This window comes from Cydia strobilella, chromosome 20 (genome assembly GCF_947568885.1).
Source record: "Cydia strobilella chromosome 20, ilCydStro3.1, whole genome shotgun sequence".
NCBI classification, from domain to species: domain Eukaryota; kingdom Metazoa; phylum Arthropoda; class Insecta; order Lepidoptera; family Tortricidae; genus Cydia; species Cydia strobilella.
This window is the reverse complement of record NC_086060.1, coordinates 12,108,542-12,132,889: the sequence shown is the minus strand read 5'-3', so window position 1 is coordinate 12,132,889 and position 24,348 is coordinate 12,108,542. Positions and strand designations below refer to the sequence as shown.

The 24,348-nt window shown below is 36.3% G+C and overlaps 2 protein-coding genes across 2 annotated transcripts in view; both read left to right on the top strand.

The window, feature by feature from the left end:
* LOC134750680 (octopamine receptor Oamb) overlaps positions 1–15,679 on the top strand; it is a 164,995-nt gene extending 149,316 nt beyond the window's left edge. Inside the window, exons 4-11 of the mRNA XM_063685915.1 lie at positions 4,524–4,760; positions 8,465–8,675; positions 9,364–9,517; positions 10,322–10,474; positions 10,903–11,029; positions 11,285–11,502; positions 12,462–12,611; positions 13,636–15,679. Coding sequence (XP_063541985.1) covers positions 4,524–4,760; positions 8,465–8,675; positions 9,364–9,517; positions 10,322–10,474; positions 10,903–11,029; positions 11,285–11,502; positions 12,462–12,611; positions 13,636–13,639 — 1,254 coding nt within the window. The 3' untranslated portion in view covers positions 13,640–15,679. The remainder of the gene's footprint in view (positions 1–4,523; positions 4,761–8,464; positions 8,676–9,363; positions 9,518–10,321; positions 10,475–10,902; positions 11,030–11,284; positions 11,503–12,461; positions 12,612–13,635) is intronic.
* A 998-nt stretch (positions 15,680–16,677) lies between these two features.
* LOC134750693 (uncharacterized) overlaps positions 16,678–24,348 on the top strand; it is a 28,779-nt gene continuing 21,108 nt past the window's right edge. The window contains exons 1-3 of the mRNA XM_063685929.1: positions 16,678–16,817; positions 19,427–19,610; positions 22,152–22,314. Coding sequence (XP_063541999.1) covers positions 16,783–16,817; positions 19,427–19,610; positions 22,152–22,314 — 382 coding nt within the window. The 5' untranslated portion in view covers positions 16,678–16,782. The remainder of the gene's footprint in view (positions 16,818–19,426; positions 19,611–22,151; positions 22,315–24,348) is intronic.

The following is a 24,348-nucleotide window of genomic DNA, read 5'->3' as shown; positions in this document are numbered from 1 at the left end:
CCACGGACCCGAGAAGATTTAATTCCCTCCTAAATTGTAGGAGGGTATCCCAATATGGGACCGGCAACAAACTCGGCGGGACACATCTTATCAAAACATCAGAATGTCCAGCATCATCCAACATATTTCATAGTTTTCATAGTTTTATTTCATGAGTAACTATCGCGGTAACCGAAGACAAAAAATAAAAATGTTATTAATTTAGGTATCAACCCATTACAATGTTAAGTCAACATCAATAATAGCGAATGAAACAACGGGCCAAAAGTATCTGCTACCCTGGATAACTTTTTCTAAATATACATAAATCTCTACAGTTTTTTTTTTGACATTTTTAGGTTTATTTTTCTTATTTTTATTAAAAAAATATATATATATATTTATAAATTTTGGACTACCTATTTGCAGCGGTGTGTATTGTAAATTTATTGTAAGTTTATTTATGTTTATTTTGTTATATTTTCTGTATGCATGTGCCTAAATTTAAGATTTTTCAAACACGATGGTAATATTGTTATTGAATAAATAAATGAAATGATATATAAATATGGTAAGTCATTTACGAATGGTAGATATTTTAGCTCGTAGTCTGATCCGCTACTTTACATAAATGTGGCAATTTCAACCAAAAGGGTACTTATTGTCGCTTGTCAGTAAGGCGCTATTTCCATATAGCTTCAATTAGAAATCAACCTTATCGACAAGAGACAATGTGGTACCTTTTGGTTGAAAACGTCACAAATATTGACTGTACCTAAGTATACTTACTTTCGGTTAAATAATAATGCATAAACCCCCTACGTGCGTTTCTTTACAAAACCCCAACCATAATGACTAAAAGTAACAAAATTGAATAATTACGTGGGTTTGATGTGGGTGGGCTTTAATAAAACCATGCAATGAGCCCTTAAGTATACCTAGTTTATTTGCGCCCACACTACTTTTTAAGGTCACAAATTTGTCACTTTCTATATTTACTTGACGACCGGTCTGGCCTAGTGGGTAGTAACCCTGCCTGTGAAGCCGATGGTCCTGGGTTCGAATCCCGGTAAGGGCATTTATATGTGTGATGAGCATGTGTTCCTGAGTCATGGATGTTTTCTATGTATTTAAGTATTTGTATAAGTATTATATAATATATCGTTGTCTGAGTACCCACCAACACAAGCCTTCTTGAGCTTACCGTGGGACTTAGTCAATTTGCGTAAGAATGTTCCTATCATATATAATACTAACTTTTGCCCGCGACTTCGTCTGCGTGGACTTAGCAACAGCAGCTAAAGTAGCGCCTGGAAAAAATCTCATAGCAATAATTCAATTTGAGCATATGCACACAAATTAGCAGGCACTACATTAATTATCTCAATTCCACCCCGCTTTTTACTTTCTTAAGGGATGATTTTCGGGATAAAAACTATCCTATGTCCTTCTCAGGGACTCAACCTATCTCTATGCCAAATTTCATCTAAATCGATTCAGCGGTTTAAGCGTGAAGAGGGAACACACAGACAGAAAGATAGACAGACAGACAGACAGACTTTCGCATTTATAATATTACCTATAGTATGGAAGTATGGATTATAAACTGTGGGTTGATACTTGAAACTACGGTGTTAGTGAAAGTGGGAAAGCCACTCAATTGACTCAAATTACGAGTACCAGCACGTGGGTGTGTTTACGTCATTCGTTATACTACTTTAGTAAATGTATAAATTGTGCTAATTGTACTTGATTTATTATACACGATGGCTAAAAAAAATGGACAAAAGCGAGTCGGACTCGCCCACCGAGGGCTTTTTAGTATTTCTTGTTCATGAGATACAGCCTGGTGACAGACAGACGGACAGCAAAGTTTTATTTATTTTTTATTTAGGATTACCAACAGATAATACATTTACCCAATAAAGTGGGGTATCTATCAACTTTTAGTTTTAAATACATAAACATAAAAATAAGTAAAATAATTATACTAACCGAGTAAAATAAGTTTTAAAAAGTAAACATATATATATATTAATTAAAATAAATTAACAATATTAAGTGTTACCAAGTTTGTAAGTAGTTGATAAGAAAATAAAAAGGCTTTTTATTTATTTTATTTATTTATTTAATACATCTTACATGCTCTTAAATCTATATAACAATCATGACTGATGCTTATCTAATTATAGGTAACCAAGTTTTAGTAATAGGGTCCCGTTTTCACCCTTTGGGTACAGATACAGCCTGGTGACAGACAGACGGACAGCAAAGTTTTATTTATTTATTTATTTTTTATTTAGGATTACCAACAGATAATACATTTACCCAATAAAGTGGGGTTTCGATCAACTTTTAGTTTTAAATACATAAACATAAAAATTAGTAAAATAACTATACTAACCGAGTAAAATAAGTTTTAAAAAGTAAACATATATATATATTAATTAAAATAAATTAACAATATTAAGTGTTACCAAGTTTGTAAGTAGTTGATAAGAAAATAAAAAGGCTTTTTATTTATTTTATTTATTTATTTAATACATCTTACATGCTCTTAAATCTATATAACAATCATGACTGATGCTTATCTAATTATAGGTAACCAAGTTTTAGTAATAGGGTCCCGTTTTTACCCTTTGGGTACGGAACCCTAAAAATAAGTGCATTCCCGTTGCCAGGGAGGTTTTGGGATTATACTGAGCAACTTTTACTATGGGACCATCCCCGAAATCGCAAAAAAAATTTGGCTGTTTCATACATATTGGTTGGTCCATTTTCTATGGGAGGGTAAATTTTTGTTCGCGATTTCGTGGTTGGTCCCATAGTAGAAGTTGCTCAGTATAATCCTAATACCTCCCTGGCAATGGGAATGCACTTATTTTTTACACCAAACACCTTACAACCTTAACCAACAACCAACCACCCTTAACAATTTCAAATTTCAATTTCTGTTTGGCCCAGTGGTTGACTGGTAGAGAATGCCTCAAGGCATTAAGTCCGCCTTTTGTACTTGTTCTTGTGCAATAAAGTTTAAAATAAATAAATAAATAAATATTTTTTAAGCCAACCTGTATAACTATAAAGAGGTGGGGAGAGGGGTTATCTTATTTAAATATTTTAGAAGGGATAAAATGTTGTGTTTGGCACATTTTTAGTCTTTCACCACTTGAAAATTGATTAAGACTGTGGAAAGTAGAGAGGGTCAATAGAGAGTACTCTCTACAGACAGGTGTTGGGCCTTGGGACCGAAATCTACTGAGAGTTGGTTAGGAGTTATATTTTGTAGTCATTGGCAATCGAAACTTCGTAAGTGCGATGTAGAATGTCCTAATAATATCATCTGTGAGAATATTGTGGTACGCCATTGTTTACTGACAGAGGAGACGCCACAGATCTTTACCTTCACACAAATCCAGAATTAAATTATTGCTAATAAGTAATAACAATAAAGATAATATGAGTCATTTCTAAATTTAAAAAAAATTGCATAGAATATATCATATGTGGTATTTCTTATATAAAGGGACCTTATTGTCGATGGCGCTTACGCCGCACAGCGTCGCGCGGCATTGTATTAATATCGGAGCATTATTAATAATGGCGTAAGCGCCATCGACAATAAGGTCCCTTTATATAGAAAATACCACATATGATATATTATATGCAATTTTTTTAATTTATTGAATAAGGAAACAAATTACAGTTTTTTAAAATTAATACAAGACCCATCGTAGGCAAAACCTTAAGGAGGTGTGTGTGCCGATGGGGAGTTCAAGAATAATATAAAGAAAAGCAATATTATATCCTATATCTTATCATAAGTATGATTCTTAGTATACATAGCTTGTGTCGTTGGAATAATTATTATAAAATGGTATAGAATCTTTATTAAACGCTTGTAAAAAAGAATAGTGACTCACCAAGTATTTGTAGTGTAGTTAACTTGATTTATGGATAAACCAACCTTGCCACATGAATGGTGCAATACGGCGCCTTAGCGTGTTTGATTTTGAATTGTATTCATTGGTAATAGGTACTTAGATATAAAAATAATAGATCATTTCTAAATTATCTTCTTGTAAAGTTGCCTTGTTTAATCTTATTCACAAAGCAAGAAATTGACGTGATCCTAATAACTACCGTATAGACAAATTTCGAATCTCCTTATGATATAAATCTGAAACCTTTGAGAATCTTTGTTCTCTGTTTGGCCCGAGGTTTATAGAGAATGCTTCTGGTATTAAGTTCGCCTTTTGTACAATTTTTACTGTGCAATAAAGTTTAAATAAATAAATGTGACATGTATAGTGCAACAGAAATTAAAATTCAACGTCGGTACTTCTCCAAAAACGTATTAACTGAAACAAGTATAACTGAAACAGCAATACTTAGTACTCAAGTTGTCAAATTCGCTAGCTAAAAAGTAATTTCCGATCTATATATTATGGCGTTCCGCAGGGTTCTATTTTGGGACCCTTATTATTTCTTCTGTATAGGAATAGAGTGTCCTAAATTAAATACTATTATTTTCATTTTTCCAGATATGGATATTCGGCGGTGTCTGGTGCTCTGTCTGGCTGGCCGTAGACGTGTGGATGTGCACAGCCTCCATACTGAACCTGTGCGCCATCTCTCTCGACCGATACGTGGCCGTCACCCGTCCCGTCAGCTACCCTAGCATCATGAGTAGAAAGAGAGCCAAGGCGCTGATAGCTGGGCTGTGGGTTTTGTCGTTTGTCATCTGTTTCCCGCCGCTGGTCGGATGGAAGGATAAGAAGGTCAGTTTATTATCATTTACAGAAACAACAGAAGTAACAAAGAAAAAGTTTTTTGACAAAAAAATTATTCATGACAAGCTTTTATCGCTGACTGTACTTTTCTTTCAACGGTCATCTAATACTCATCGAGACAATTCTAACAAAATAAAGTTGCGTTGTTTAATCACAGTTCCTATAGCCACCTCTGGTCTCCATCATCAGAACAGCTCGATGGTACCATAACGGGGGCACTGTCACCCAACTTATAGAAGGATCTAAAGTTTCAGCTTAATCGAAAATTGGGAAGTAGGTCAAATTTAGCTTGCAATATTTCATTACAAACATGCAGACAACGAGACAGATGAAAATAAACAGAAGCTTGTAAAAAAATATCGAAAAAGAAAGATACATTAAGATGCTACGCCATCTGTACTCTTAAATGAAAGTTTATACCTTAGCTGGCGATGTTAAGTGCTTATGTTATTCTATATCTATCATCCATATCACGCTGATAAATTTATCTAGTTAATCAATGCTACTTTTGGTTGTTCGTTATGAAAGGGATTCAAAGTCAACCGACTTAAATATACTCAATTTAAATATAAGTACTCTTACCGATCCTGCGGTCCTCGAAAATCCCTTTACCTTAATACTACACTTATTCGCCGCCACTTTAGGCCCACATCTCTAAATATACATTAGAGAAACCCCTTTAGCCATATTCGCAAAATTATGGCTTAAGTAGGGACATGTGTGTGAATTACTACGCCAGATGTCTCATTCTGTGAGTGTTGCTCTCAAAATAAATAATATAATTATTTACCTTGGCAATATGTTGTGTGAACAAGCTTGCTAATGCATGCACGTGTAATAAAAAAAAACTTTAAAAGCATTTTGACTTGTTTTAAACTAACAGAATATGGGCCGATAGGCCAGAAATAAAGACTTTCAATTTCAATAAAGTCATTCCAGTTAAGTTGTTTTGTATATCTGCGTAGGTATTTATTTAAACTAATATTTAAAATGAAAATTTTATTTAATTGCCATATAAATTCTCTCAGGTAGTTTATTTTTAATCATATCCTTTCCTTACTCATGTAGGAACAAGAATAAAATTTTATCTGACAGCTCAATTTCAGCCAATCATCATGAATCAGAACTACAAAATTTGTTTCATAAACCTAAGTTATTTATCGGTTTTAATTTTGAACTTTTTTATATTCTCCTTATAACGTTAAGTCTGCCTTTTGTACGTCTTCTTTTCTTTTATGCAATAAATAAATATACCCATTGTTAAAATCACCACAACGTCATTTTATAAAGACATTAACAACGAAATGGCGTGGCAACTGAAGAATGTAAGTAGACTCAACAAATGACATTCGAACCATATCCCCCGTTAATTTGAAACAAAATGACGTCACTGTCAGTTACGAAATTAGCCAACTGAAGTCTACATGCATAATTAAAGCTTCCAAATGATGTATTACTCAAACCTTCAAACGCAAGAAAGCAAGGAATCAATACGTATCAAAATAAGTTCCCAAATCAAAGGCAGCAGAACCACTTGAAAAAGACAATAATGCAAACGAAAACAGACTCTTACTCAATGTCGTAAGCTTTTAAATCGGTGTAGGTGTAAATAGGTAAGACGATTAGACAGGTGCCAGACCGAACGTCAAGGATCAATAAGTAATAAGGCAAATGTCTACTTTTCAATTGAAAAAGAACCTTATACCATTTACGATAGAGGGGTATTTCAGTTTCTGAAGCTGCCTTTTGGTTTTACAAATGCTCCGTAGCATTAGCTTCGAATAACTATTCCTGTTTAATCGAAGTATCAAGGTGGTACACAGACAATTGTTTAGATAGATGCCGCGTAGAAGTGTATTGTGCAAGAATTTGTGTAAAAACCAAGCTTGCTACCCCTTTTTGTCAATGACGTAGTGATGCCATCAGCTGATGGCAGAGAAACCTAGATTTTATTTTAATCAGGGGCAAAATATGCATGTATTAACCATCACTTTTCTTTAAACATATTTATCAATTTTGATTCATACCTTATAACGAGAAGATATAGTCCTAATTATTATCACAATCAAAGATATATACAGTGGTACTACGTAAACGAAATTAATAACTAGCTTAAATCTAAAATAGGCCCTTGAGGCATTGTACCAAGGATGCTGGCGGCATTTCCCCGCTGTATCGCAATGCTGATACGTTGTGCAAGAAAGCCGCCAGCTCTTCGGTCACCAGTTACGTCAACCAGACGCTTCGCGATTTCTGCAAACAACTTATGCGCGCTGGGACCCCATGGACCTAGAGTTTCAACTCCAAATGGAACGAAATGATACTCTCTACCGAGGCTCTTATATTTATTACGTTTTAAAATTTCGGCGCTTTCCGCCGCTCCGCCCGCTTTTACATTAGTCCGTTGGAGGTGGGATGGTGCCAGTGTGTCTACGCAGGTAGCATCCCACACCAACATCCGTCCCAAGCTCCAAGGGACCAAGGACATCCCATCGGGCCTCTTGCCATCATCTCTGATAATGCCAAGATTATAATTATCACAATCTATATCAGGTAAATCAGAAAATAAAGTATAGACGAATAAACATCAAAAATAAAACCAGAATATATTTTTAACTTCTTTAAAATTCTTTTGAATATAAATGTAGTCTCGCATAGTAGGTTTGTTTGGGTGGTCTATTTATATACCTACGTCTGTGATGTAAAAGTAGAAATTGACCTTCACACGGTTACCCTTTTAGGCAGACAGATTATTATTAAGGTACTTTTGATCCTGACACTTATCTGTTTCTCGAATTTGTTTGCTCTAAATATAATTTTGATGTGGAAAAGTTTCACTGTTAAAAGGAGATGAATAAACTCAGTTCGAATGCTGAACTTCTATTTCAGTGCTTTTGTAAGTCTAAAAATAAACTCATTTATTCGTTATGTTCACAAAAAGATTTATGCAAAAAAGTAAAAAAAAATGTATCACAAAATTCTAACAATTCAAAGAGGCAACAATCGCATTTGTGTTGGTTCCTTGGCATAAATGGACATTTTCAAGTTTTATTGAAGACCATTGTAGACTTACTTTAATTGTTGACCCATTATCCATCAGTTACGGAACACCAACAGAAGTCTCCTAAATATTAAAATAAATAATATTCTAGTTCCACAGGTGGAACAAACTAAATACTTGGGATATGTCATTGACTCAGGGTTAACGTGGTCCTCTCATATAGACTATCTTTGCGACTCACTTTCATCGGCGTGTTTCGCCCTGTCCAGACTCGCGCCAAGCCTGTCTCCAAATAACCTAAAAAAGGCATATTACGGATACTTTCACTCCATCCTTATCCGAGGCGTTGATCTCTGGGGTCTGGCCGCAAACCGTGACAAGGTATTCAAAATACAGAAACGAGCTTTGCGTGTAATCTCCAACAAACCGTTCGATCACCCCGCCAAGGAACTATTTAAGACCCATAAGATATTAACACTGCCAGCCGTTTATATATTAGAAGCATGCAAATACGTTAGAGCAAACCTGAATGCCCATGCTAATCGCTCCTACTCAACGACTCGCGAAGGCCCGAAAGTCTCTCAGTGTTATCGGGCCAAAAATATACAACAAAATTCCTAATGACATTAAATTTAGCGTTTGTGTTTACGAATAAATTATTTCTATAAACCTTAATATTTTTCATACACAGACAGAAGAAGCCGAGCTGAAAGACGGCTGGTCCCCCAACCCCCACTGCCCCTGGACGTGCGAGCTGACCAACGACGCAGGCTACGTCGTCTACTCCGCTCTCGGCTCCTTCTACATCCCCATGTTCGTTATGCTGTTCTTCTATTGGAGGATTTATAAGGCCGCTGTGAGGACTACTAAGGCGATTAACCAGGGGTTCAGGACTACGAAAGGTAAGGAATTAATTCACCTGAGTGTGTCTTTTTTACGGAGAACGCTTATCTTGAAAAAGTTAGGTTAGTTAATTTAATAGTATGCAAGTGTGTCAGTCTATATATTGTTGTTGCCACTGTTGGTGAACCTTAAAAAAAAACAATTTTTGATCAAACTGAAATTTACGATGTCCGCGGGATTGTACACTGTAGAGAAGAAATAGTAAAAGAACAGCGTCAAATTAATAGCACTTTGGTAAAATACTACTGTAGCTTTCATCTTTTACGAATTAAAAATATCATCAAGCAGAGCTCCATGCATTTTACTTTAATATGCTAACAACTGATTAAAACCTGATACTCTGGCATATTCTCTATTCGATATTTCTGCCCTCCTAACGAAAAGTGTATAGCACTCATATTAAATATCATTTAATTGTTTACCTTGTTGGATGATATTTCAAAATTAATTATTACACTACATTAGAAGGGCAGTCGCTTTCGTAAAAACTAGTGCCTACTCCAATTCTTGGGATTAGTTGCCAAGCGGACCCCAGGCTCCGGCAAAAATGCCGGGACAACGCGATGAAGATGATGACTTTACATTAGAAGGGCAGATTTAGTGGTCCGTTAGTTAATATCTGTACCTCCCGCAATCACAAATTAATCTACGACACTAGTTTTAACCGCCATTAACAACAAATTCCAGGCAAAGGCATGGGCAACAGATTCGACGACAACAGACTGACACTACGGATCCACAGAGGCCGAGGGTCCACTAGGCCTCACGGCTCTCCTCTATCGACGGCCTCGAATCATTCTACGAGTACATCGCTCAGTGCCAGCCCTGAGAGACTTAGAAGGTACCTGATTTAACTTTAAATCGCCATTTTTAACTACAAAACTCTCGTGGGACTCAGACATAATATAAACACACACGGCGCGCCCTCGACCAGTGAAGACGTGTCGTTGCTCCGTGAAGAGGATTGCTCCGGAAATTGGATCGAAACATGTCGACATTCGACTTAATAATATATGAGTGACCCGTTTTAAAACAATTTAATAGGTATGTTAAATCGAAATCACAATTTAAAGTTCGATGCTTTACAAAGGAACCCCCAAAATCTCCACAACGAAGATGTAAGGCGATGCGCATTAGATGTGCGAGACATCCAGAAATTCTCACTGTACAAATTGAGTAAGTTCAGTTCATTTACTGACAATTTTATATGCATTGTTGTTTTTGTAGGCATATTTTGTACGCAGTAAAATGTAATAAAAAATATTCGTTTGTGCGTTTTTTTTTGGATTCGTTCTCTATACGCGTTTTGTTATGTTTTTGATATTTAAATGTGTTATACATTTAGTATAGTTATAAACTAATAGCTCTGTGAGCTGTAGAACTTGGGAACTCCCATGGCTACGCCATTTTGAAAAATTTCCAAAAACTGAATCAACAAAATCTGCTTACAAAGTTTCATGGAAATCAGTTTAGAAATGCGACCTATAGAGGAGAACATCCGGACATACAAAATAATTTTTGCTTGAAGATTTGATTTGATGCATGTTGGAAAACATGCTGCTATTCCAAATTTAAAAATCAGTAAACCTGCCTGCTTAGTTTATTAGATACCTTAGTTATTGACCTATGTCGTCGTTTTTTCCAGACATTCCAGTGCCCGACGTGCGCATGAAAAAGTCAAAATCTCTGTCTCCTACCCGTCGTCAGAACAGATCTGTCAGACGCACGAGAACTCCCGGTCTCCCAGTAGATCCCCAAGCCCCTCGCTGTACGCTGTTCACTACGAGCGCGACGGCAGGTTCGCGATCATCATCAACTTCAACATCATCTTTATCGACTTCAACATCATGTTCATCGACATCATCATCACCAGAATCGTCATTGTAATCATTTTCATCATTTCATTTTTTATTTAACTACGTTACTTTTGCCGTTTCTCACTTTGTCATTGGCATTATTTTTGTACTTTTCTAGTGTTACTTCACTCGTAGTTTTCATAAAGTTTACCGTAATCACACTTTATTCTTATTGTATTTTAGAGCAGTACACAGTATTACAATAGTACCTACTCTTTTGCGGTATAAAGTTAATACTTTCCCAAGCACACACATATTATGTTATTCACCTTGTAACTTGTCAGATAATTTAACCTGATGAACTATTAAAAGGTAATTCACTAATTTTAATACTAATCACTAGAATAAGTTCCAATTGAAACGTTCACAGAGAATTGACTGAAAGCAGACTGAGAGTCAGACCGCCACATCATTTGGCCCCGGGGCCGCTGTACGATGAGTTCGATGACAAGCCTAGGGCCACGAGAAGAATGGGGAAGAGGAATATAAAAGCTCAAGTAAGTTTCTTCTCAAATAGTTTTCTTGGTCGTTATCCCATATGTTATTGAGGGACGTGAATATTTTTGCTGAAGTCCTCAACCTCTGCTTTTGAAGGTAGATAGTGCGATCCTGTTTTTTTCGTATGTCGTGTAGTCCTAGTGTTTTTGTCTCCTAATATTTTAATGGACGCCCCTCTTACTTGCTTAACTTTAAATACGATTATACGATTGTCATATAACATGTAAGTGCAAACGGCATTCCTCTGTTTCCAGGTAAAACGCTTCAAAATGGAGACCAAAGCAGCCAAGACCCTCGGCATCATCGTCGGAGGCTTCGTCTTCTGCTGGCTCCCCTTCTTCAGCGTTTATGTCGTGAGGGCCTTTTGTGGGGACTGCGTGCCTTCCATCATCTTCTCCGTGCTGTTTTGGCTGGGTTACTGCAACTCGGCTATTAATCCGCTTATTTATGCTCTGTTTTCTAAGGACTTTAGGTAAGAAACCATTTCTCGCCAATTAACTAGAATTTAAACAATGATAAGTAGGTCAGTAAATCCTGGATTCTTTTTGGACAAGTAAATCAAATGCAATTTTCTCAACAAAAATAATACCACGTCTATTACCTGATGGTAAGCAGCCACCGTAGCCTATGGACGACTGCAACTCTAGGGGTGTTACATGCGCGTTACCAGCCCATTACCATACCATTACGATTATGAACTGTATACTTTTACTTATAATATGCTCGTACTACTTACTGCTACTTCTACTAGTTCTACTTCTACCATTAAAATTTATATTTATTTTGCACCAATCAACCTTTTCTGGCAACCGTTTTAAAACTATACTAACCTCAAAGCTAGCATTCCTTTATTCAGGTAAACAATATCTAAATTTACACAGACATAAAAATACAATAACTAAAAATCCTAAGAACTAAGAAATGTAGGTACTATTAATAAAACAAAAAATAAAACTAAAACTAAATTACTTAATCTTTAAACACTATTCGAATAACCCACCCCGCATCGTTCCCGGCGACAAGGTGCCCACCATGCTCGCCGCGTTTCCGCGTTGAACCGCGATGGACAACCTCTGCGCCAGGAACGACCCGAAGCGGGGGTCCGAGACCTCAAAGGCTCACAGGAAATAGCATGGAGACTATATAAAGGAGCCAAATCTCTATGTATGAAAAGTGTCCATCAAAAAACATTAATTAGGCGGCGCCACCATACACCGAAATACTACCAAAAACAACCTACGTAAATTGGTCGGGTTATTTGTTGGTTCATGTTATACTCATGTCCCAGAGCCTAACTAGCGCCACCGGAGAGATTAAAGCGGTCACTTATGCAACAATTCTGCCATAGGAGATTGGCATCCTTTCTATACCATCCATAGGAAATAGTTTACGGCTGAACAAATGAATGAAGACATTTTGTTGACATTTCAGGTTCGCATTCAAACGTATAATCTGCAAGTGCTTCTGCGGGCGCGCGGGCGCGCGGCGGCGGTCGGACGGCTCCGCGCGCCGCGCCGAGCCCAAGCCTCACGAGACTTCGTTGGAGGAACAGGATATCTCTAACAGCACGAGCAATGACAGGTATTGACAGTTACTGAATACTTTGCAGAGCTTAGACATAATAAGTTTTTGGCAAAAATTCCATTTTTGGTACAAGCTTTTATCGATGACCGTACTTCCACAGGCAACTAATACTCATCGAGACAATTCTAAAAACCCCAAACACAATGAATTATTACAAATTTATTTACATACAAGATATATACAGTGGTACTACTAAACGCTTAAAACTAGCTTAAATCTAAAATAGGCCCTTGAGGCATTGTACCAAGGATGCTGGCGGCATTTCCCCGCTGTATCGCAATGCTGATACGTTGTGCGAGAAAGCCGCCAGCTCTTCGGTCACCAGTTACGTCAACCAGACGCTTCGCGATTTCTGCAAACAACTTATGCGCGCTGGGACCCCATGGACCTAGAGTTTCAAAATTAGGTTGCGTTGTTTTATCATAGAGTTCCTATGACCACCTCCTGCTTCCATCATCAGATCCACTCGATGGTACCATATTGCATTGGCAGTATTGTCACCCGACTTACCTACGTATGTATGCAAATTTTCAGCTTCATCGGAAACCGGGAAGTGGTTCAACTTTAACTTGCAAGATTTGACCCTTACAAACATAGTTACATATTACATACATACTTACTTACATAGGTACATTGCAAGTTAATAAAAAGCTTGTAAAAAGAGCCCTAGGCCTTTGCCAGACAGTGCAGGGAGAAAACTTAACTCAAATATATGTCAAGATAGTAACAATGCGCATACCATCGATATTGCGGAAAGACCCCCCAGAACTTAGACAGTTTCACAGTATAGCTTACAAAGAGATATTCACTGCTGAACAATTGCCTCCTACAAGGATCTGGTTCTCTGATGGTTCTCTGCGATCTTGGCATGTGACCACAGGTCAACTAAAGCCTTGTTTGTGGTCTTTCTTAGCTTCATCTACCCGATTCACGATAGCCATTCAAAAATTCTTCTCCAGCGGCCAGAACATAGTCTACACATTTATTCCTGCTTTCGTGACTCCAATTTGTTTCTTTTCAGGTGACGTCAAACCCCGCGACGGCAAAACCCCCAATTCCAGGCTACCGTCGCGTGTGTTTAGCAGGGACAGCGAGCCGTCACCTTTCTCCGATAGCTTCTTGCACCGTCATCATTCCAATCGAACGCCCTTAAAAGCTTCCTTCAAGAATCTCTAGTGCCTGAAATGGTCAAAAAAGAAAGAAAATGCAATATTTAATGGTCGTAAGCTGCGAATATTATTTGATGTCTGATATATCTATTTAAAAAAAACTATGAATTACTAAAATATTAAATCAAAACCGCCGAAAAACACAAATTAGAACTCTTAATCGCAGATAAGCTGGAGGTGTCAAAAAAACTTGAAGACCTAATGAACAATGAACTGTAGAAATAAACTTATTACTTAATACTTGGAATCAGCAAAAAATTGTCCCGTGAATGAATTAGGCATTCTCAAAGGTGAATGCTGAAAACAAAAAGTTATAATTGTGTTGGTGGTTATTGTAGATAAAAACTTGTACACAACTATTATAGAGAACCAAGTATTATAGAGAACCAAATAAAAATTGAACTCCGAGACCTTGCAAACACTTTATTTCTGATTTGAAGCCCCACAAAAAATTGTCCCAAAATGCCATAGAAAAAGCCGTAGAATATCAATTTTAGTAGCTTTACGCATACACAGATATTTCATAGAAAAGTCGAGAAAAATAACCGCAAAACGTAGCTTAATTAAGTATTAAACGAGTATGAAAATACGAAAAACGCGGGACTTCACAAATCTATTCTACAAAATAGAGGTAACGGAGTAGAAAAGATGAGACAAAGTTGAGTTGGATTTAGGCTCTGAATCAACAGGGACAAAAAGAAAGAGAGATGGTAAAGAGCTTATCTAATTCTTCTAAAATGGCCTTAATTTACATTAGTGAATATTAGTGAAGGTGATGGACTCTTACGTGTATTTTACTAAAGACTGTTATATATAGCTATAAAGATATAATGTAAATATTTATTGTGTGTTTGTTGGAGGGACTAATTGGCGTGTTAGATTTTAATGGAAGACAGGTGGCATCCATATTGGAAGTAGCTGCAGGGGCGTAGCTAGAGGATATGGTACCCAGGGCAGTCACCAAATTTGCGCCCCCTGACGACTGACAAAAGTTTCCCTGCTGCCTTTTGCCCATTTTGGCGTCCCTCCTTGGATGGCGCCCGGGGCACTTGCCCCCTCTGCCCCCCGCCCCTAGTTACGCCACTGAGTAGCTGTACTGGATCTGCAAAGAAATACTAAAAAGAAAATTATTTGTCTCAGTAGTTCGGTTAGCGGCCATCTTGAGCCTTCGACGTTGCAACAAACGGCATGCGATTTTAGATAATTGCGGATAACGCAGCGTACTACGTTGGCGAACAACACGCGAACGCGAAGTGAAGCGATGCGGCGCGGGGTGAATCAATCCTTTGATACCAATAGAAGTGAAAATCTTCGTAGCTTGTTCGAAGACCGTACTTACGATATTATCATCATATGTTAACTTAAATTAGAACCAGTTTGTAGCCATACGATTAAATAAATAAATAATCTCAATCGTTCATGTTGCACAAACACAAAAACATCTTTATTTAATCCTTCAAGTTATTTAAAACTGCATTTTTGAAGTGTTTGTTTATAGTAAAAAAATCGTGAGTTTAAACCTCGGTCGCGCCGATAAGAGTAGAAAAAATCGTTCTGGACGAAATGCAAAAAGATGAGTAAAAATTCGTTCTAGATAGGATCATTATCATATAAGCAGACGATAGAAAAAAGTTAGAAAAAGTTATAGTTTTTTTTTCTCTCTTTATTTAAGAGCTTGTCACCGAGGTGAACATGCTTTTTGTTAAGTTTAATGTTTTTTCTAACCTAACACGAATTTATAGTACAGTCTGTGGTCATTTCAAAATGGATGCCGCCTCGTATACTAGTCAAAGATCTCGATGTTCCTCGTAATTCGGTGTCATGTCTCCTCGGTTAGAGTGTATCTGTACGTGATTGTATTTGTAACATTATGTAAATACAATTATATGAGATGTTTGTGCAATTTTTTCATTTACCTACCTTATTGCCAGTCGCTCGTGCGTCTCGCTTGCACCCATGCATGTAGGTACGGAGCTACGGATAATTGTGAGCGAAATGTACGCACGACTGACATCATTTTGATGTCACAATGTAAGTTTGAATTGACCTCAATGTGTCAGAAAAAAGCGCCAAAAACATTCAATGTGAGAAATTTCGCGCATAAATGATTCAAATTGCCGCCTTTTAGTATCAGCAAAGATTCAACTTCAAAAATGCCATAAATCCTATAGCCAGGCAAAACTCTGTCACTCTAAATCTAAATTTAAAGTATTATCATCAAAAATACCAAAGAGGATATAATAAGATAGAGCGGTACTGTCATAGTAAATTTTGTAACCACTGTAAATTCACTGCCATCTATCGACATACTTTAAAACGAAAAATGAAGATTTATAAAAATACGTTAAAATGTATTTAAATATGGATAATAGATTTTTTATTTGCATTAATTATTTTTGTATGATTTTGACCCATGTTCTTTCACTTATATGCGTTAAAATTGTAAATAACAAACGAAACCGTCAACGCCCTCTATGCGAGAGTAGGCCAAAACTAGCTGTGCCATCTGATCGAGAATCAAATTTTCGTGATTTTCGAGGCACGTTTTTTCCTTAGACTGTATCCATCTATTACGGAGTTATATCTATCTTTGAAAATACGCAAGTAAAAGTTGCATTATTATAACGCCATCTTTCATTTAGGGAATGAAGTTGAACAAGCAACCCAGTTCCTAATACACATAACTAGATGGCACCCTAAATCCATCACAAAAAGCACAGATCCAACAACTAAAACATGCCATTTATAAGTACGTAACCGTTAAAACCATAGATACCGTTACTTTACTAAACGAAATAACGATCGTTAAAAAACGGGCAGCACTAGCAGCCGTGACGTACACTGACAGCTACGTTCTGACAGAATCACAGGATAGATCAGTCGATCAGTCAGTCAAGTCGCCGTGTTCGTGGCGAGTGTGTCTTGTCGGGAATATCGACCAATCGTGTTTATTTTGGTTTCACACCGGAACTTTTGTTATAGTGTACTTTTAAATTAGCATGGTTAACAAAATGTACTTCGGCGGTGTCGAAGGGTGAGTAACGATGTATTTAACGTTATTTTAGTCAATAAGTTTTAGCAGTATTGTTGAAAGTAGAAAGGTTCTCCTTGGCATGCGGCATGCCTAGTGTTTCGAAACGTTTAATACGAGGTACTTAGCAAACATTGAATGGTTTTATTATCAAACTGAATTTTAATTATAGATTGATATTTACTATAATAGATGCTGTCTAAATGTCAATGCCAGTGATTATTAGTTTATAAATATATTCATGTTATTTTCGGCTTATTTATACAATTTAGACTGTCCTACTAAGAGTAGTAAATTATATTTTATTACATAGTACTATTTTAGTACACACTACACAGGTAAGTATTTTTCTAACAAGATTAGTTTTTGTGAAAATAAAAAATAGACAAATTACTTGATGGAATTAATCGCTAGATGGATTAAAAAAAATACTTAATTTATTATATATAGTCACCTAAAACCAGTGTTAAACAAATGAATTATCAATAGAGTTAGACCAAGCTAATCAGCTTGGTCTGACTAGTAAGTATTTATTATCGTTCGGGGAATACCTAACGTCTAACGACCAATCAGAGTCGAGAACACTGGCGGCATGGTAGTCACGCCTGAAATTTTAGAACAGTGCAAAATGCATTTTAAAAATGAACTCATAAGATCTAATGTAGTTGAAGTAAATGGAATGTTAACAATTTAACCATTGAAAGTATTGCCTTGAATTTTTATTTATTTTAAAGGCTTCGACGTTGCAGTTCCTTTAAACTACCTATCGACGATTGATAACTGGTTTTACTGAATAATTTTACAATAAAACGACAACTAACTTGGCAGAAACAATTGCCATGTTAGATAATATGGGTACGACCTTCCTAAGGACGCGTAGTGTAACAGCCAAGTTCTAAAATAATTAAAAGCTGAATAAAAACAATGTTAAACAATAGTATCTAATAATAAAATGAAACGTTATATAATAAAACGTTATCATTACTAACATAGTATTAAGGCTAAAATGTTACTTACAAAATATGGATCGCTTTTGATCTGAAATAAATATATATTTTTTTTGTGAAAAAAATGTCAAATGCACTGCCAATGATTATTAGAGTATTATTAGAAATAACTTTTGTTTGAATTTTTTTTATCTTTTCTAATTAAAACGTTAGAGCATGACTATGAACTTCGCTAGAACTCATATCGGTCAATTTAACATACATACAAATAAAACCGTCTTCAAAAAGCCAAGTTCACGATCTCTTCGTATCTTATCGAACGTCGTCATATCTCTTAATCAATATGCGTAGTGCCTACTGATACTCGTGTTTATTGGAGTGAAACTGCAATTCTTATCTGACAGCCTTTCATAAATTTAGAAACGTACTTAAAGTTATCAGCTCTTACTTTTTAGGGTTCCGTACCCAAAGGGTAAAAACGGGACCCTATTACTAAGACTCCGCTGTCCGTCTGTCTGTCTGTTTGTCACCAGGCTGTATCTCATGAACCGTGATAGCTAGACAGTTGAAATTTTCACTGATGATGTATTTCTGTTGCCGCTATAACAACAAATACTAAAAACAGAATAATATAAATATTTAAATGGGGCTCCCATACAACAAACGTGATTTTTTTGCTGTTTTTTTCCGTAATGGTACAGAACCCTTTGTGCGCGAGTCCGACTCGCACTTGGCCGGTTTTTTATTATTATTTATATTTTTTGTACAACACAAAGAGAAACTTAAATTAAACAATTATATTGTTAGACAAAAAGTGGTATTGTGTAAATCAATCAATTCTAGATGAACTGAATCAATGTCTTTTATGTGAAAGTAGATTTAAAATTATCAAAAAAACATGTTCTTATTGTCTATTGGCCGATTGGCCATATCTATTGGCTAATAGCCCAAATACGAGAGAGAGAGAGAGAGAGAGAGAGAGAGAGATAATAAAATCAACTTCTGATACATTAAGTATTCTAAACTAAATTATTGCTCTTAAAATAGGTGGTGAAGTAAATGTCTGCCTCGTTTATACATTAGAGGTTCTCTTTAGTTCTATTACCTAGGTTGTTTTATCATTGAATATTTTTCAATTATTTACGCACACTAGTTAAGCACACTATCAATTAATATTAGCATATTATCACTATTATATTAGCGATAACGATGATAGCTCATTCAATTTTGACATTATCAGTTGCGATTTCTATATATTGATTTGAAGTACATTGCGACAATTGGCAGTACAGGGGAAGTCCCTTTTATGAAATATTCATAGACACTGATCAGAGAACGATCACTGAACAAGACTGATCAGATCGGGGAAATCCTGAAGAAAGGTTAGGTCGTCAAGAGCACCCTAAACCGGCGAGCGTGTATGAGGAATGTTATGAAAGTGAAAGAAGCGAAAGAGGTATGTCAGGATCGTAGTAAGTGGAAATCCGTGGTCGCTGCCTATCCCTCCGGGAAATAGTATGTAATGTGATTGATTATATGTATGTATGTGTCATAAACAATGTAGTTGTTGGCTGATAGCATAATAAATCCCTTATAAATGAATTTTCTATTTGGAACTTAATTAGAATTCGTAAAACCACAATTAATAATTGTTTTATTTCTCAGAGGCGCAACACATTCAAACTTGGTCATCTGTGACGAAACCGGAGAAGTAGTTGCCACATCTAAAGGTCCCGGTACGAATCACTGGCAACTTGGTATAGAAGAATGTGCCACAAGGATCATAGACATGATACACGCTGCTAAGGAACATGCTGGATTTCCGTTGGACAAACCTCTGGACTGTTTGGTAAGCCTTTAAAGATTTTGATCATTACAACAAATTGTGTGTTTTATTAGAAAAAAAGTGTATACATAATACGTAATAAAATAATTTGATTTGTTCCCAAACTTGTTCATAGATGGCAGCACCAGTCTCTCTCGCTATAACGTAATTCCGTAAGGAATTCGTTTAGGAGGCGCAAGCGCGCACTGCTTGCCCTTAGAGCTGGTCAAAGACGCCTAGTCTTACTAAGATGGCATATAGTCGAGAAATTGGGACGGGTACCGCCGTGGCGAGGTGGCCTAGGGGTCATGGCATTAGCCGCGATAGCTAAAGACGCTGGTTCCAATCCGGCCTTCACCACTAGAGGGCTTCGTCACTTTTTCTTTAATATATGACATCTATTACAGTTTTTAACATATGTGGCGGTATATTATAAGACAAATATATGCATTGTATACGTGATAAAAGACGCGACGCGTTTCGTTTTCTTCTCAGAGCGTGGCATGAATAACTAATTGGCAACTGTATGTTTGTACGTTGTGTGTTGTGTGTACGTTGTTGAAGAAAAGGTTATGAACTAACTCATACATTTACAATCTGTGCCAACAAAAGTGATTGGCCACTTTCATTGTCTGTTTTCGTTTCTATATTATTTGACAGTCCTCAACTGTTAAATAGCTCCTGGGTGTTATTAGCTGCCAGGGAGACAACCATGTACATAGCTCAGTTATTTCAATGTCATATTTATGGATAGCTAGATAATTCTAATTTTACAGGTGGTTGCGTTTAGTCGAAGGCCAATGATAGAGGAAATAAAGACATACCAATTTGACAACCCCGATGTATGTTCAGAAATAAGTACCTAATGGTTTGGGAAAAATCATTGAAATTTGGCTCCAAGTCCATACATTGATTAATTCCATATACATTTTCAGTCAAATCTGGTTGGTCTGGGTCTGACTAGTTTAAAAAAATATATTCGACTTAGTGATACTTTTTGAAATAATCAAGTTTCAAAAATTAGGTTACCACGGTTTAGAAGAACACAAAATCGACGCCGACATCTGTATTTTTTGTTGAACATACATGGGGGCCAAATCAATAGCTGTAAGGTCATCACTGGGTTCGTTTTATCTTTACTGAAATCGACACCGTGCATATATCGAAGCGTTTTCAAATAGCAGAAAACTGACCGAATTTTAGGTTAAACTACTTACTAAGTAATACAAGGGAGGTCTCACGATCCAATTGCACATAATAGACTAGTTAAACAAAGTAAAACAGAGATAGTCAACCCACTTGTCTTCAATGATCTAAATTAGCCACCATATACCTAGTAAATGACGTCAGACGATTTTAAACTTTAATGAAACCGACCTTCAGTGTTCCCTTGTGGTATCAATAGATATTCCCAATATATTGCAATTGACTGTGATGTGTACGGATATAAATTTATGCGTGGAAGAAGAAATGTAAATATAAATAGATTTACCTATCTTATAATTAGCTCCATGCATGAATTTATTTTTATTTTTGGATTCATAATTTATATCGTTGGAACACCGGAAATGTTATAAATACTTTTGTAAACCTTAACATAATTTTATTAAAAAATATTTAAAATGTTGAAATTTTTTGAGCGGTTGAAACGCTCATAATTTTTGGCGCGAATTCGACAGAGCGTGATGACGTCACACGTTGGGCGGCCCAACTTACGTTTGCTACTAATGACACTAATCTGTCGAACGCGTGACGTCACGTGGCGTTTCGAGCGTTTCGCTCACTAGCTTTTCGCGGGCAAATTTTTGTACTTTTTATTTATAATTTTAAGTAATTAAATGGTAATTTAAAAACGGAAATGCATTTGTAACATGGTAACAAACATCCGAATAAAACATATTTCGTTCAAATATAAACTTCATGCATGAGGCTAATTGTAAATTATGTTGTAACAGGACAAAAGGTGATGATAAATTAACTATTGTTCTGACTACATAACGTAGATTCTAGTTTTCTAATTTCTGATATGCATGTTTTTTGAGTTTATGCAAATTTCTGCAAATAAGGAACGTGTATTGTGTCTCTTAAAATTGAACATATACGACATATACGTACCTAATTTTGTATTTCAATCTTATTGAAATAATTAGCAGTACTTCTTATTTCACAGCTGCAATTACGTACAGAAACATAGATAATAGAGACAGTAAAAGATAACGTTAAATTGACTTTAGACTTTGTGTTACATCATGTTACATGCACTTTGTATTGTATACACGCAGGCAGTCTAAATTCTGTAAATTATTACGAAATAATAATATAAGTTACTTATAATTATATTCATTGCGCTCAACGACACGATGATTATGATTGTGATAATGATAGTCGCCTCTTAACGAAATGTCAAGAATGGATAATTGTTTGATCATGTCATTACCGCCTACTTACTTACATCTAAAATATGCACGCTAATTGAGACCATCTTACGACTTTCCAGATTACTGCATCCATCCTGCCTGCTGCTTTTGACCTTCTTTTGAATGTTGATACAATAATTGTTCCCAGGGTCTCACCCTCTCAGGGTGCGAGCAGGAAAGCAGTAACAAGGAGCTGGCGGAACGAGTGAGACAGAAAGATCCAGCGTGTGCTAGAAGAGTCCATGTGGCTTCAGACACAGCTGGCTCGCTGTTCACTGGCGCTCCTAACGGAGGCATGGTGCTTATAGCTGGTGAGTAATATTTTATTTATACACGTTACAATTACAATTTTATTCCCATTTATACACGAAATTTATATTAATGTCGTGTCGTTTCCTCTCTGCCTATATTTCCAAAAAATAAAGAAGGCTTACAAATTTTAAGATAAAAAGAGTTCAGTAGGTAGTTTCAGCGGAAAAAGGTAGGATAAAACGACATATGAGTCGCTCGGGTAAATCCATGTTATAATAAATCAAGGTACTCTCTTCCGAGACTCACGAACCACGTGACTGACACAAGCCTACGTCATCGTGCTGTTAAAAGGTTCACGATGACGTAGGCTTGTGTTAGTCACGTGGTTCGCGAGTCTCGGAAGAGAGTACCAGACGGAGTATATTATTATACCATGGGTAAATCCATCTGTCAGATTATGCTATTTTGGTATTGAGAAAAGGTAATAGGGTAAGTTATTTTACTGAGGTTAGAATGGATTTACCAGAGTTTGAAATTAACTCTTTACCAGGCTATATATATTTCCCACATACAGCACTTCAAATATGTGATCTATTTTCGATGAGTAAGACTGACATTCGATTGTTGAACTGTCAGTCTGGTAAAGGATTAAGCGACATATAGAAAAATATGAAGTGCAAACGTTTTAATTTTACAAATTATTTCCTGTACCAACTAATGAACTTGGCTGTAACACTACATACATATATTTACGGTCAAGTTAAAACATACAACATATTTTTCACATCACCAATTCAAAAAAGGGTTTTTTCTTCCCTGCTAGGAGGGATCAAAGTGGCACTTTTCTTCCCTGTTAGGAAGGATCAAAGTAACACTTTTCTGTTCTAGGACACTATTTTTAATTTTTTTTGCGTATTATTTTTTTAGCTTAAATAATATTTTTAAACATTATAATTACCTCAAGGTGATGTGAAAAGCAATATGTGTCACATGGTAGCAAAATTATTTCCATCTTGGGCGTAAAACACTTGAATCCCTCACTACGCTCAGGATTCTACTTTAGAATCCCTCGCTACTTTCGGGATTCTATCATACAATCCTTCGCTTAGTTTAGGATTCAATTGTACGCCCTCGCCGTAAATATGTCATTTTGCTCCCTTGTGACACAATCTACTATTTCTACTGGCATAATTAAGTGAGTTTCGCCGTCTGTCCTACCTACTTACGATTGTTTTCAACTTTTCACGTACACTAGAGGTAAAGTAAAAGCTAAACCATAATGACGTCAATTTACCCTGAATAACCAACCCTATTTCCCCAACGACAAATGTATGGCTTGGCGAGCAAACAGTATTGAAATAGAATTGTTTACTTCACAGCCTTGTGTCGAAAATGCAAGTGCATGTTGGTTGTTTCTAGTGTTTGCTTAATTGTGACTTTGATGAGAATTAGAGCTTAAATTAGGCAGTGGCTTCTCTTATTTAAGTACATTTAAATTGTTGTCTTAAACCAGTTACCTTGTTGTCTTAAATCAATAGGTTGACATGGATTATAAACTGAAATATATAACATACGCTATTCCGCATCGGCCACCGGTGGACTTGGTCACTTTTTCTTTAGTTTATGTTATCTATTTCAGTTTATAATTTATATATAGTAGTGTGAGTACCTAAAAAAACACAAATAAAAAAAATATATTCATAAAATAATTTGATTTGTTCCCTAGTAGGTTGACTTGCAATTTCATTGCTTGTAAAATATATACATGGTGTGGTATATCAAAAACATCTATATGAATACTTTGTTAAAATTGTACTCCAAAGGGTTGTCCTTTGTAATATGAAATGTAGGCTAGAAACAGAGGGCGTACCGCGAACATCGAAGTCCGCAAATTGCGGGCAAATTTCTCTATCACTCTAATTACGCCTTAATGAGGGCTATCGTTTTTTTGCTCACCAGTTGGCGCCTCTGTTCAATCAATCTTTGGGTATTGATGGTGGTCCAAAAGACTAAAGAACAGCTGTCAGTCATTAAAGTGACAAGTGACATTTGACATTTCGAACTATGGAAAAGACCACCATCTACACTAGCGC